This window comes from Castor canadensis, chromosome 13 (genome assembly GCF_047511655.1).
Source record: "Castor canadensis chromosome 13, mCasCan1.hap1v2, whole genome shotgun sequence".
Taxonomy (NCBI): Eukaryota; Metazoa; Chordata; class Mammalia; order Rodentia; family Castoridae; genus Castor; species Castor canadensis.
In genome coordinates, this window is record NC_133398.1 from 38128889 (window position 1) to 38144929 (window position 16041).

Consider the following 16041-nt stretch of genomic DNA (forward strand, 5'->3'; position numbering starts at 1 on the left):
CTTTCTTCTACCCTATTCCTATCCAGTCAGTCACTCTGCCCTTTATTCTACCTCCTAAATTTCTCTGACATCCTATCCTGCCCATTCCAAACTGTTCTGTCCTAGTCCAAACTCCCATGGTTTCCAATCTGTACTATGACAAGAGGCCCCACACTGACCTCCCTGCCACTATACTTGCTCCAATCCATACCCCACACATCTTATTTCAAAAGTCTGATCCCAGTTTTTCTTTGTTTAACTGCATAAATGGCTCTCCATTTCCTGTTAGAGCACATAAAGTGTTTCAACATTTGTGCCTTCCCTAACTTAATCTTTCTTCCTCTCCTTTTCATGTGTCCCATATCCATATTTTCCTTATGTTCTTCTCATGTCTACTGAGTGGTCCTGGACTTATTCTTTAAGACTTAGCTCAAATATTAATGCCTCTGTGGAATTTCTTTGTCTTCTTCTTAAAGGCAGAATTGGTGCCTCTTTACCATATGACCACGGTACGCACCCTTCTATGTACACTCCTCTATGACAGTATATTTGTCAACACTATTTTTCATTGCAGTTGTCTATATAAACATCTCCCTTTATATTTTTTGTTGTTACTGCTTTTATACCATATTTTCTTTATTATTGTACTGGGGGTACATTGTGACATTCAAAAAATTTCTTATAATATCATAGTTGAATTTCCCTTTATACTTTTTGAGAACTATGAACTTCATAGGAACTTCTTGTGAGCAAGGATTCTGAAAACTTCTTGAAAGCAAGCATTATATATCTGAGTTCACTTTTGTAGCCTGAGGGTTCAGCATACCTTCTAGCATTTGTATTTAACAAAGGGGAGCCTGCAAAGTTTAGGATTTAAAAAGCAAAAGCTTTATCTAAGAAAGTGCTTCTTGCCCAGGGTCAAAGAAGAAATAAAAGTCTCATAGTCAGTAGCTAGTGCCACTTTCTAGATCTTGAGGAACTGTCATCCTAGTTATTCAAATTGTCCCATCTATTAGATGAACATAAACAAATAAACATACAAACAACTAAAAAAAAAACCTTTCCTTGTTAAGAATCAATTTTTTATGCTTCCTTACTTCCTAAAATGCCTTAGAATTTTTCACTTGAAAGTTATAATGTCTATAGAAGATATAATGTCTTTACAGAAAAATCCTGGACTCCTAAGAATGATCTGCTCTTCTAGAAAGTCCACTTTGAGGAAGTGACATACCTCCTCATCCTCACTTCTACCAATATGCCCAATAAAATAATCTTAACTCTATTGCAACCTGACTTCAAACTATATTACAAAGAAGTAACAATAAAAACAGCATGGTACTGGCACAAAAACAGACATGAAGACCAGTGGAACAGAATAGAGGACCCAGATATGAAGCCACACAACTATAACCAACTTGTCTTTGACAAAGGAGCTAAAAATATATGATGGAGAAATAGCAGCCTCTTCAACAAAAACTGCTGAGAAAACTGGTTAGCAGTCTGCAAAAAACTGAAACTAGATCCATGTCTATCACCCTATACCAAGATTAACTCAAAATGGATCAAGGATCTTAATAGCAGACCACAAACTCTAAAGTTGATACAGGAAAGAGTAGGAAATACTCTGGAGTTAGTAGGTATAGGTAAGAACTTTCTCAACGAAACCCCAGCAGCACAGCAACTAAGAGATAGCATAGATAAATGGGATCTCATAAAGCTAAAAAGCTTCTGTTCATCAAAAGAAATGGTCTCTAAACTGAAGAGAACACCCACAGAGTGGGAGAAAATATTTGCCAGCTATACATCAGACAAAGGACTGATAACCAGAATATATAGGGAACTTAAAAAACTAAATTCTCCCAAAACTAATGAACCAATAAAGAAATGGGCAAGTGAACTAAACAGAACTTTCTCAAAAGAAGAAATTCAAATGGCCAAAAAATACATGAAAAAATGCTCACCATCTCTAGCAAGAAAGGAAATGCAAATTAAAACCACACTAAGATTCCACCTCACCCCTGTTAGAATAGCCATCATTAGCAACACCGCCAACAACAGTTGTTGGAGAGGATGGGGGGAAACAGGAACCCTCTTGCATTGTTGGTGGGAATGTAAACTAGTACAACCACTCTAGAAAAAAATTTGGAGGCTACTTAAAAAGCTAGACATTGATCTGCCATTTGATCCAGCAATACCACTCTTGGGGATATACCCAAAAGACTGTGACACAGGTTACTCCAGAGGCACCTGCACACCCATGTTTATTGCGGCACTATTCACAATAGCCAAGTTATGGAAACAGCCAAGATGCCCCACCACTGACAAATGGATTAAGAAAATGTGGTATCTATACACAATGGAATTTTATGCAGCCATGAAGAAGAACGAAATGTTATCATTTGCTGGTAAATGGATGGAATTGGAGAACATCATTCTGAGTGAGGTTAGCCTGGCCCAAAAGACCAAAAATCGTACGTTCTCCCTCATATGTGGACATTAGATCAAGGGCAATCACAACAATGGGATTGGACTTTGAGCACATGATAAAAGCGAGAGCACACAAGGGAGGGGTGAGGATAGGTAAGACACCTAAAAAATTAGCTAGGCATTTGTTGCCCTTAATGCAGAGAAACTAAAGCAGATACCTTAAAAGTAACTGAGGCCAATAGGAAAAGGGGACCAGGAACTAGAGAAAAGGTGAGATCAAAAAGAATTAACCTAGAAGGTAACACACATGCACAGGAAATCAATGTGAGTCAATGCCCTGTATAGCTATTCTTATCTCAACCAGCAAAAACCCTTGTTCCTTCCTATTAATGCTTATACTCTCTCTACAACAAAATTAGAAATAAAGGCAAAATAGTTTCTGCTGAGTATTGAGGGGGTGGGGGAGAGAGGGAGGGGGCAGAGTGGGTGGTAAGGGAGGGGGTGGGGGCAGGGGGGAGAAATGACCCAAGCCTTGTGTGCACATATGAATAATAAAAGAAAAAATAAATAAATAAATAACTCCATTGCATTTGGGAGTCACAAGACTTGAGGTGCTCAATTTATTTCACTCCGTACTTCCTTTTCTGTAAAAAGGAAAGTAAGAAGAGCTATCTTCTAGAGTTATTGGAAGGATTAATTTCTTCAGCAAATATTTATCAAGAACCTACAGCACAGTAGGTAATGCTCTTGGTACTGGTGGTGCAGCAGTGAATGAAACAAACTCTGATCTTGAGAAACTTTTATCCTCAAGGAAGAACAGACAATAAACAACAATGATGAAGATGGTAATAGTAACTGACACTAACTGAACACTTTATTATGTGTCTGGTGTTTTATTTGAGTAAGTCCGTTATTTCTCACAACAATTCTACCTAGGAAATAATATTATTTCTACTTTTTGATTGATTAAACTAAGATCAGAGAGATTAAGAAACTTGTTCAAAGTCACTGAAAACGGCAAAGCCAAATTTCAAAACAGGCATTCTGGTTCCAGGATCTGCTCACCAAAAGAAATAAATATGTAATATGTCAACATCTGATAAGGGCTCTGATGAAAAATTCAGACAAGGAAGAAAAATAATGCCCCCTGCTCACAGTATTAAGAGATGCTATTAAAATTTTATTAAAGGTTATTAGCAGGGAGGCCTCATTGATAAGATGACAACTAAGCAGAGATCTGAAAGAAATGAGTAAAGAAATCATTCAAAATTCTAGGAGAAAATATTTCAGACAACATATATCAAATGCAAAGCCTAAGGTGGAAACATAATTGGTATGGAAGAACATCAAGTTTGCAATAAAGTGCCAGTTCAAACAGGCCCTTAGAAGAACTTTGGTTTTCATTCTGAGTGAGACAGAAAAATCACAAGAAGGTTTCGAGCAAAGAAGTGATATGATCTGACTTATGTTTTACAATTACTCCAATTGCTGTGGGGAGAAAGGACTATAGAGAGACAAGGGTAGAAACAGGGAGACCAGTTAGACTACTCTAGTTATCTGGATGAGAGAAAATGGTGGCTTAGACAAGAATAATAGTGATAGAGGTAAAAACAGTAGTAAGATTCAGGTTATTTTTTTAAGAGGTCGTGGAAGAAGAGTTTACTAATGGAGTGGATGTGGGCTGTGAGGGGAAAAAAGGATAAGTCAGTAATGACTGCATTTTATTGGTAACAAAGACTATAAGAAAAGTAGATCTGTCAGGAAATTGGAGAGAAAGATCAGGAATATGGTTTGGGATATGTCAAGTATGAGATGCATATTTACATCCAAATGGGATATTAAATAAGTGTGGAGTCAGGTGTTAATGGAAGATGTGTGGGCTGGAGAGATGAATCTGGGAATAATTATGAAATTAATGAGATTGGAGGATTATCACCTACAATGTACATATGAATAAAAAGAAGGTGGCAGGACTGAATCCTAGGATATTACAAGGTTGAAGAGGTAAGGAATGATCAATCATAACTAAAAAGGAATGGCAGAAGAGAGTAATGAAGAGAGACAACCAAGACAGAGAGGTGTTACGGAAGCCAAGTGAAGAGAATGTTTAAAGAAAGACAGAACTGAGGCATAAAGATAGACTGAAGATCAATGGAATGAGTTGAGAATCCAGAAATAAACCTTACACTTATTGTCAACTGATTTTTGACAAAAGCACTACTATTCAAGGGAAAAAGAATTGTCTTTTCAACAAATTGTGCATATAAATATCTAGTTGGCCAGTATAATTTGAGAATATTATGCTAAGTAAAATAAGCCAGCCACAAAAGGACAAATTTTGTGTGATTCTACTTATATGAGGAGTCAAATTCACTAATTCATTCATTAGAGCAGCCAAATTCACAGAAACAAAAAGTAGAATGAAGGATGTCAGGGACTGGAGGGAAGAGAGAATAGGCAGTGTTCAATAGGTGCAGAGTTTCAGTAAGAGAAGATAAAAAAGCACATGGATGGTGGTGAATATATTTAATGCCACAGAATTCTACATTTAAAGATGTTTAAAATGATAAATTTTATGTTATGTACATTTTATCACAATAAATTTGTTAAAAAACAAAGCAATAAAAATTTATGGAAAAAAATAAGAGTTTATGCTTCCAAGGACACCATCAAGAAAGTGAAAGATAACCCATAGAATCAGAGAAAATATTTACAAGTAATGTACCTGGTAAGGGACTTATATCCAGAATATATAAACAACTCTTACGACTTAACAACAAAAAAAGCAAATTCAATTAAAAAATGGATAAAAGTCTTGTTTTGAGGGATTTTTTTGGAGGGGTTGTTTTGGTTTGTTGTTTTGGAAGTATGGGGATTTTGAACTTGGGGCCTTGTGCTTGCTGGATAAAGGTTTTGAATAGACATTACTCTAGTGAAAATATTAAAATGGCCAATATACACATGAAAAAATGCTCAATAGCATTAGCCACTATAGAAGTGGAAATCAAAACTATGAGATGCCACTTCACACCCAGGACAGATAATTGTCACCAATGATAGAGAAATTAGAACTCTCATGTGTTGCTGATAGGCATGTATAATGGTATAACCACTTTGGAAAATCATCTGACAGTTCCTTAAAGTATTAAACATAGAGTTACCATACCAGAAATTCCACTTCTAAATATCCAAGAGAATTGAAAACATAACCTCACAAAAACTTGTTCTTAGTAGTATTATTAATAAGAGCCAAAAAGTTGGTAACCATTTCTAAATCATCAACTGGTGTATAAACAAATTATCAATACAATGAACATTATTCAGCCACAAAAAAGAAATGAACTACTTGTACATACTATAACACTGTAGAGTCTTAAAAATATTATGCTAAGTAAAAGACCAGACACAAAATGCCCACATACCACATGAATCCAGTTATAAGAAATGTGCAGAATATGCAAGTCCATAGAAACAAAGTAGATTAGTGGTTATCAGAGGCTGGGGGAAAATGGGATTGGAGAGTCACTGCTAATAGGGTTTCTTATGGTATGACAGAAATGTTTCTGTATTAGATAGAGATGATGGTTGCAAAACTACATTAATTAACAATAAAAAACCCACAGCAACAAAGAGAAAGGATGGACAAATGGGACTTTATAAAATTAAAAAGCTTCTACACAAAAAAAGAAATGGTTTCTAAATTGAAAAGGCTACCCTCAAAATGGGAGAAAATCTTTGCCAGCTATATGTCAGACAAAGAACTGATAACCAGAATATACATGGAACTCAAAAAACTAAACTCCCCAAAAATCAATGACTCAATGAAGAAATGAGCAAAAATGAATACCGCCAAAAGAAAGAGACTAAGGCAGAATGAAGGAGGACAACCAATGTATGTATGTTATAGTACATACATACATGGAGCTATCACAAGGAAACTCTCTATGTAGCTACCTTTATCTCAGACAAGCAAAAATGTCATCTTTTTTCTTTTTTTTTCTCTACAAAACCGAAGAACAGGAGGGCAGAACAGGTCCTTGGTACCCCTGGGAGCGGGGAGGTGGCAGGGAAAAGAGGTAGGAGGGTGAACATGGTACAAATACTGTGTACACATGTGTGTAAATAAAAAAATGATACCTGTTGAAACTCTGCCAGGAATGGGAGGAGGAGGTGAATCCAAGTATGACATATTTGATACATTGTAAGAACTTTTGTAAATGCCACAGTGTACCCCCATCCAGCACAACAATAAAAAGGTGATGGGGATATCTACAATTAACAACAACCAAAAAAAGACAGTAGACTGTCTACTTTTTAAGGGATTTTAAGGGCAAATTCATAATATAGGAATTATAACATTAATGATATTATAATTAAAAGAAAATGATCATCAACTGTGTCAAGCTGCTAAGAAAACTGAAAATAGACCATTAGTTTGGCAATTAGTTTGGTGGTTATCTGACAGCCTTTGACCAAAGCTATTTTGGTGGAAGAGTAGGAATCAAATAATTTCATTTTATACAATACACATGAGAGTATGTGCCTGGCATGAAAGAGGAAGAGGAGAAAAAGAGGAGAGGAGGGGAGGAGAGGGGAGGAGAGGGGAGGGGAGGAGGGAAGTAATAAGTTTGGGCCCTAAGAGGTCTAAAGCAGCATAGTGAAGAATGCTGCTTTCCAAGTGCTTCAGTGTGGTAGCATCCACTGTGATCAGCTTACTAGGCTAGGGTGACTATATTAATCAAGTCTACAAATGGAATGTGTTTGTTGAGAGGCTGGCCTGTGTGCTTACCCTGCTCTTCTCCTCCTGCTATTGTGTATCAGTGCTGAAGTCAGGCTTGGACCCAGCACCACAGGGATGCTACCACTGTCCTCGTGCCATCCAACTTTCTCTGTGCAGCTCTTGGGCCACATTGAGCTTTGGCTAGGACCTGGTATTGTGGCTTGCTTTCTTATTGATGCTTCATCTACCAGGATATAAGCCCAGAAGGGGAACTTTGCAAACTGAAGAGTCAGGTGCAAGTGTCTTCAGTGCTCATGCTAAAATTTGTTTCTACTACTTAGGAAAATAGTCTGGTAGTTCCTCAAAGTATTAAACATAGAGTTACTATACGACCCAAATAATTCTACTTCTAGCTTTTAATGACTTTGTAAGGATGTATTGCTTTTTTTTGGGTGGTACTGGGGTTTGAACTCTGGCCCTCACAATTGCTAGGCTGGCACTTTACCACTTGAGCCATTCTGCTAGCCCAAGGATATAGTTTTGACAACATTTGTTTCTATTGTTGCTGTAGTGAAATAATTTCTAAATGCACAGGAAGAAGAAAAACACAGGCTACTAAGTTAAGAGAGAAAAGCAATATCTTTCAGCAGAGGAATTGTAGAGCACTTCCTGGAAGAGGTGATGTTTTGGCTATGTGTTGAAGAATAAGTAAATTTTGCTAGGTTTAAATGGTGAACACAGCACCTTAAGTTAGAAGAGGCAAATACAAGTGAATATGCTGGAAACAGAAAGAAAAAAGCAAATTTGTAAGACAGTAATGTTTCCTCTTGGGAAGTACATAGTGGAACAAGAGAAGATAAGCCTGGGAATGTAAACTAGAGACTTTCTTTAGTAACCTCCAATGCTAAGTGAAGGAATTTAGTTGTTTTTCTTTTTTGGTGGTACTAGGATTTGAACTCAGGGTCTCAAGCTTGCTAGGCAATTGTTCTACCACTAGAGCCACACCCCTAGCTCTAGTGTTTTTGGTTTCTTTCCTCTTTTTTTGTTGCAAATGGGAAGAGATTTTTTTTTTTAATTTTTTTTTTATTTACATGTGCATACAATGTTTGGGTCATTTTTCCCCTCTTCCCCCCACCTGTTTTTTTTTTTTTCCTTTTGGTGAGCTATAAGGAACAGCTTTAGTATACTGGAAAAGAGAGTGGTGTTATTTTAATTTTTAATTTTTAAAATTTATTTTATGATTTGATATTATATCTATATGATTTAAGTTCTAAAAAATTTTTTTTTTATTTTTTGGTATGTGGCTAGAACTCAGGACCTTGTGCTTGCTAGGGAGGCACTCTACCATTTGTGTCAAACCCCCCAGCTCTTTTTTTCTCCCCCAGACAGGGTCTCACATTTTTGCCCAGGAAATGCCTTTGGAAGGTGATCCTCCTAAATATGCCTCCCATGCAGCTGGGATTACAGCTGTACTTTACCACACTCAGCCCTCTAAAAAGGAGGCTGTATAGTGAAAAATCTCTGTACTATCCCATTAGTTTTTCTACCTGACACATTTCCCCATAGCCAACCATATGCAGTCCCATGCTACATAATATTTGATCAACAACAGGCTATACATATGACAGTATATATCATATAGTCTAGGTGTACAGTAGACTAAACTATCTAGGTTTGTGTAAGTATATTCTGATATTTGTACAAGGAAACCACCTAACAATGCAGTCCTCAGAACCTAATGACAGTATTCCAACTATTAAGTGATGTATGACTGTATGAACTTATGTATCTTTTCTTAGATATTCTCTACATATGTGTATGTTCTTTCCCTCCACTTTTATATAAATCAAAGTACCATATATACTGTTCTGCACTGTTTTTTCATGTCAATAAATCTTACTTAACTTTCTATTTGAGCAAAGAGCTACCTTGTTCTTCTTATAGCTACATGGTGCTGTATTCCATTGTTCTGACATACCAATAATTTATTTAATGAGCATTTAGAACATTTAGGTTGTGTTCAATCCTTACTATTAAAAACAATGCTTCAAAAATAGCCTACGCATATGTCACTTCCACGTCTGAGAATATATCTACAGGATACATTCCTAGAAGTGGGGTTGAGGGCACAAAGGGTATATATATACTTGTAAGGTTGATAAGTTTTGCCTATTGTTTTCCTTGGAGATAATACAAATTTATACTCCCATTCCACCAGCACTGTATGAGTATTTATTCCCTCACACCTTTGCCAACACAATATGCTTCATAATTTTAATTTTGCCTTAGGAAAATTTATCAGGTTATATTCAAAAGAGGACAATCCCCTTTATATTTAAAACTGGATGAATATAGCATATGCTCTTTGGATAAATCTAATTTTGATTGGAAGAAGGAATTTTTAAATCACATATCTCCATGCTGCCTAGAACAAAAGTTCTTTCATTTCCTGTAGTAAAAAAAAAAAACAACCATTCCTTTCCCCAGTTTTCACATAAGCAACCTTTTGCTGGAGAAAAAAAAGGGACTACCACCCATGCAGGGCAGTCAGAACCTTGGGCACAGTCAACACTACAAGCAGCTCCTGGATGCTCTAAGTCAGAATTAAGGTCAAGACTAGGAAAACCAGGTGGAGGTAGGGAAATTCCCAGAGTGGTCTATGAGGTGGAGAAGCCCCCATCAGCTGCTGGGCAAATTGAAAATTTATCTAAAAAAGAAAATCATGGAGAACAGTTTCTAAATGCCACACAGGAGACTTTCTCTGACCTTCTGGAACTTGTGAACAAGTATGTCCATTTCCCTCATTTGCTTCCCACACCCACTTTACACCTGGGTATCCTAAAAGTCCTGGAGGTCAAACTACTTCTACCCAGATGTCCCTTCCTCTTTTGAAAAGGTTCCTTTCCTCTCCTCTCCTTTCTTCCTTCCCTTCCTTTCTTTTTATTTTCTGACACACTATGTAGCTGGCCTCAAATTCATAATCCTCCTGTTTCATCCTCCTGAGTACTGGGATTACAAGCTTGTGCCATCATGGCTGTTTCTGAAAAGGTACTTTCTAGTTTCCCCAAAAGACTGGAAACCCCAAGGACAGGAACCTTCTTCATATTACTTCATAACCCACCTTCACTCAAATTCCCAGAGGATTAGCTTAAGGTCTGTACTTGGGTAATTTAGACTAATTCAAGCCATGAACCTCTCCCATAACATTGTGAAACTCGCCACCATGCAGATCCCATGCAGTCCAGATGGATGTCATACTAAGCCAGCTGGGATCTCATTACATAAAAACTCAGAATACCTGAGGGCATGTCTTCAACTGAGAGATGGTTTGCCTTCTGTACTAACTCGTGCAAAAGTTTTTTCTGCCTCAGTCTTTTCTCTTTTAGAACATGTTTAAAATTGTTGATGCACTTGTTGAGGTAAATGGTTTCTGCACACACTTGCTCTAGGTTTAGTCTTCCTTGTTTGGGAGATTCAGGCCTGGAACAAGTCTCACTTCCCAGACATGGGGCCAGAGGAAAACTGGGCAATGAATATGCAAGAGGTGAGTTATTAGAGGCAAGAGAGAAGTTGCTTGGGTCTTGAGGGGTTTGTTCTCCCTGTGTGGAGATGCCCAGTCCACCAGAGACCACACTGAGCAAACTTTCACTCTCTTGACTCCCAGGGCTCTCCATGGAGCAATCCTGGGCACCCCCTGAACTCACTGTCCCAAGAAGTCGGTCACTATTTTCTGACTGGGAGCCACTCTCATTGTTTTCCGGATCCTCAGGACTGATGGACCCACTGTTGTCCAGCTTCTGAAATACCCCCTGCAGAGCTGAACGAAACTGGTGAATTGCTCGGCCCAGTTTAGTTGTGTAAAACTTGATTTCTACATCCTCATCTTCCTGCAAGCCACTCAGAACACAAGAGGACTTGTCAAAGACATCCTTAAGGACCTGAGCAGCACATTCCTCCTCTTCATTCAGGTCAATATGAACCATGTTATTAAAAGTTTCAGGCCCTATGATCATTTCCTCCATCATACTGTCAGAGCTCAGAGTTGCAATCCTTCTGGACTTGTCTGCCAAAAGGTCCTCTAGCTGCTTTGAGCTCAGAATATCAAGTCCAGCTTCACTGCCCAGAAGTTTGTCCTCTGCATTTACTCTTTCTGTCTTCAATGACAGATAGCTGCTGGCCTCACTTTTATTGCTGAAGTCATTTTCTAGTTTTGTTACTTTATATGCTTCAAGTTCTTGGCTGCACTGTTTGAAAAATTGAGATTTCCCAGAATCTTCTTTTGAGATTAACACTAGGGAAGGATTTTCAAGTTGATGGTGGGAAGAGAGAGAAGCCTCTCTCCCCACTAGTTCAATGCAGCTGGCACTGATAACCTGGGGTGCTGCTGATGTTCCATTTACTTTATCCCCTGGATTAGACACATCACTTTGTTTTGCTAAATTGTTCTTGAGGAGGAAGCAAGGGCCTTGCTGCTCAGAAGCTTGGTGTTCTTGCTGTTGATTCTGAGCCCTTATCTGATAGGATCTTGTTTCCATCTGAAGAACTGGTTTGTCCTGCTTTAAAGAATTCCAACTATGATCCTGAAGTTGTTGCAAAGATGATACAGATTCCTTTTGCGGATTCTTACCACCCTGTAGCCAGCTTGGTTCTTCTCTGGTGGCAACTCTGACCCCCACACTCTGCAAGAGGATGGACTTTTGCAAGATGAAATCTCTATGTTCTAGATGTGCAAGCTTCACCACAGTGGGCCTGGGGGCAGGGGATGTGCCCACCCTGAAGGCCTCTCTGATGTATCTGTTGTACTGTACACCATTAACACAGAGTTGCTTGGCTAGGAAGGTATCCACCAGTTCCAGAGTATTTTCTCCATCTTGTTCAGGAAGTCCATATAAGTAAAGAATGGCTTCCTCACTGGGTCTTCCCACATGAGGTTTCTGGGCTTTTTCTCCCTCACATATCTTGGCCAGGGAGCTGCTACCCACATGCAAGCCTTCTATTTCACTCAATACTGAATCTACACAATTAGACACTTCATCCACTGAGCCCCGGACTTGGCTTAAGTGCTGCCTCAGCTCAGCAATCTCAGTTTGAAGACGGCTGATACCTTGCAGCTCTCTGATAATATATTCTACTACATCCCCCAAAGGCTCTCGCTGCTCCTTGCTACAGCATTGGCTAAGGCCTCTGGACAAAAGCGGCTTATCTTGGTTCTTCTCTGAGAGCTCTTGACAGCTTATAGTAATGTTGGCAGATGAGAGGTCCTCAGAACCAGACCCTGAAATACAGATAGTAGAGCCCAGGGGAAGCTGGCTGTTGGCCTGCTGCCCAAAACTGCAAAGTCGGGCCAGGTCCCCATCTCTATCTCCACCAATGGCTACGGATGTTGACTCACAACAAGGGGGCAGGGAGTTATCCTCTGGTAAGGATCCAGCAGGGCCTGAGGACTTGCTCTTGTTGCCACACACAGTCTCTGCCTTAGCCTTTTCTGAGGAAAGCCTGGAGGAGGGTCCCAAAGTGACCATGATTTCTTCCTCTGACTCTTGCAACAATCGCTTCATTTTCTCCTTTGGGGTCTGGGAAGGGAGGTTGTTCTCTGCTTCTTTTCCTTATTTCTTGTTGGGATGCTTAATAGAGATACCCTTGGAAGGCAACAGCCTGTCCTGCTCTTTTTTAGTCTGTTTCTAGCAATTATTGCTGGATGATGCCTTGGGTTTAGCCCCACAGTGCTGCCTGGAATGGCCTCATGTGTGGCCTCCAAACCTGGCACATGCCCCTGGATCCTGGCTTGATTCTTATCCTGTAGCTAGTGAAAAAGGAAAATAGTGCACTCAGATCAGAAAACAATAGGATAATTTTAATCTGTCAAGCAGGAATAAGAACATTACCTTCTAAGACCAGCCTCCCAACCTTGGCTTTAAAGGCTCTAGGCAAACAGTACTCTCTCCTTAGCTTCCCTTTTGAATACTGATATGAAATGAAATCAAATATTTTGTATTCTGGGCAAGTACCAAATACATCAGTATCGAGACAAGCTGCCGTGAAGTAAATGGAGGTAAGGTCAATGAATGACTCCTTATTTGAACCTTCACAAAATTCAGCACTAAGGTCTGGCTCAGGAAGGAATAAATAGATCCTTAACCACCAAAGCTCAAATCACATACACAATGAAACACAAGACATGGACTGTTTTCTTCTTTTCCATATTGGTGTGTTAGTGAAGACTCAGATGAGTATCTGGTTTACCCCTGCCCATACTTATGGCACAATGTATTTCCCTTTGTTTAGTGATATCAATCATTCAATTGGAAAAGGGACCATGGCAAGCATTTTAAATTTGGAGGAGAAAAGTATTTCTATAGCTAATTCTAGAATAAAGTAGTGTGGTATAGACACAGTCACTGGTCACTGTCCAGACCTGAGGTAGTATTTAGTACATTTAGGTTTAGAGGGGCAAGTAGCCAAAGGTGTGTGTGTGTGTGTCATATATATATATATATATATATATATATATATATATATATATATATATATATATACAGAGCCAGAAATGATGATTATCTTATATAGAGAAGGCATTCATTCCCTTTTTATTAGGTATGTGCAAAATGTAGGGAAGGAGCAGGATAGAAAGTACAAAGTGGCAAGCAGAGACCCAGAGGATGGATTTTGCCAGGTCACTCTATGAGCAGCAAGTATGTTCTTTGACAGGAGATAGTTTCCCTATTTCTAGATCTAATCCAGATTTCTAAATCTTCTAACCCTTAACTCCTTTTATTTTACTCAAATTAATCCTACAAAGGGAAAACTGCCTTAAAGAGCACAAACTGATTGTTCCCACCACAACTCATTTTCAGGAAAAGCCACCATCCACAACTATACTCTATGGGCCTGAAATGTAAAAGCTTTTACATTTGCTTCCCCACACTAGGAGGAACCAAAAGGACGAGTTATAGGACTTGGGATAAAGATGAAGCTGACTCCTTTTATAGAAAATAACTAGGTCAAGAGCCAAGAGACAATCTAGATGGATTCCAATTTCCTATCTACCCCTCCTCTCTCTAGCTCCTCTAAGAACTCTGCTTCAATAAAGAATTCCTCATCTATGTAGGTTACCTATCTTGTAAGGCAGCAGAGCACCCCAATTTATCCATTTTTGCTTTGCCTCAAAATATCAAGGAGCAAGGACAAGCCACACACCTAGTATGTCCAACTCAGTCTGGCCTTTGAGGATGCTCTCTCTGCATAACCTGAATTCCTAGATTTGGGCTTGGTGCCTAGCTGCCTAGGCAGATCAACCTCCAATTCTAGGATTTACCCAAATTCTTCTTTCTCTCCTCCCACAAGTACAAAATCTGTATTTCTAAAAATACTCCTTTCTTTTTTCCCAGCCATACAGGGATTTGATTTTGGCATCTGATGTTAGCCTTGAACTCCCTGACTCTACAAGGACTGGACCTACCAATGAGCCTCCAAGTTTGTCTCAAAGAAGAAAGATTTTTTTTTTAACTAAACAAAGATGGAAGCTCCACGTATAACCACATGCGGAAACAACCAAGTGCTGAAAATCAGGAGACTAAAGTTTGAGTCTTGCTTCATCAGTGAATACGGATTAAACTCTTGACTTTTCCGTGAATTAGTTTTCTCATCTATAAAGTGGGGAAAATAATTAGAAGCATGTTACAAAGCTAAAATGAGAAACTGGTATTTAGTAAGCTGAAAAGCACTACTGTGCTGTTGTTATTACTGACACAGCAAGTTCCTGAGTTGAAGAAGCATGGAAACCAATATCCAAGCCAAGCATGCAATTACCTAAATGATATAATTTGAGTGAACCATGACTTCTGCCTTTACACCAGTCTTCTTTCCCAGTCCATTCTAATGGTCTGTAGCAGTGCCTAGAATCCCACCAGTAGAATGCTAACCTTTAAGTTAGCCTTGCTTTGTTCTACAAGTTTTCTTTTTTTAAAGAAAAGTGAGGAGCAAATCATTTGGTTTCTAATACTTCACTTAGGTGTCAGGAGGACTGTCATCTTCCCTCAGGCAGTCTGAGAGCATGAAGAAGGGGCAAAATGATACAGAGGCAAGCCTTTTTTTTTTCCCCCTAATGCTAATGAGGCACAGAATTCCTCCTAGTCCAGATGAGGCAGTTTGTCAGGAACAACATGAAACCAATTCTCCTGACAATGTTTCAACATGGACCAGATTAATATGAGGCTGATCTGCTTCTGCCCCTCAGATCACTACCCCAGACAAAGTTGCCCTGACTTTATGGACAGTGTTACCAGTATCCCCTCCTAGGCTGCAGTACCCATGACAATGGCTAGCCAACCAACCACACAGAAGATACATGACACAGGCACTTTGTATGGCCTCCTGAAAGACTGAACACAGAGCTGCTTTGTTCTCTTTCTCACTAGCAAATAGGAAATTTCTAATTAGTGCTACTATAGGAACTTTTCCTAGACCCAAACAAAAACATGCTCTTCCGTAACAAACAAATAAACAAAGCCCTCCAAACCTTCTTCCAAGTTTGTAGCCATTGCTTCTGCATAAGCTGAATTTAAGAATCACCTACTGGAGATTAAGGTTTCACAAAGACACAAAGTTCACTCAATGACCAGGTCTTTAGCCTCTGAAGTAGGAGACAAGCTCATTGTAAAGCCAGAGGATTAACCAGTCACTTTGCTGTGTGCACAATAGGATATCAGAAGTCAGAATAGGCAGAAAGGGCAACCTCCAGGACCAGAAGACCCAACTCACCTTCTTCCTCAGTGCTGCCATTCTGCCCTATCCTGTTGGTCTACCCACTCTGGGCAATTCTCCAGCCTTCACAGGTATACTCTCTGATATTGACCATACCTTTTTCTGTGTTCTTTTCCTAAAGAATACCTTATGCTGGGAAAATATGGCTCCCC

The 16041-nt window shown here is 39.1% G+C and overlaps 1 protein-coding gene across 22 annotated transcripts in view; it reads right to left on the minus strand.

Moving 5' to 3' along the window:
- Unc13b (unc-13 homolog B) overlaps nucleotides 1-16041 on the minus strand; it is a 197953-nt gene that overhangs the window by 40556 nt on the left and 141356 nt on the right. For 8 of the 22 annotated variants that reach the window (XM_074051530.1, XM_074051526.1, XM_074051527.1 and 5 more), the window contains exon 2: nucleotides 10425-12929. The exons of the other annotated variants lie outside the window; for them this stretch is intronic. In XM_074051530.1, coding sequence (XP_073907631.1) covers nucleotides 10425-12684 — 2260 coding nt within the window. In that variant the 5' untranslated portion in view covers nucleotides 12685-12929. The remainder of the gene's footprint in view (nucleotides 1-10424; nucleotides 12930-16041) is intronic. 22 annotated transcript variants of the gene reach the window in all.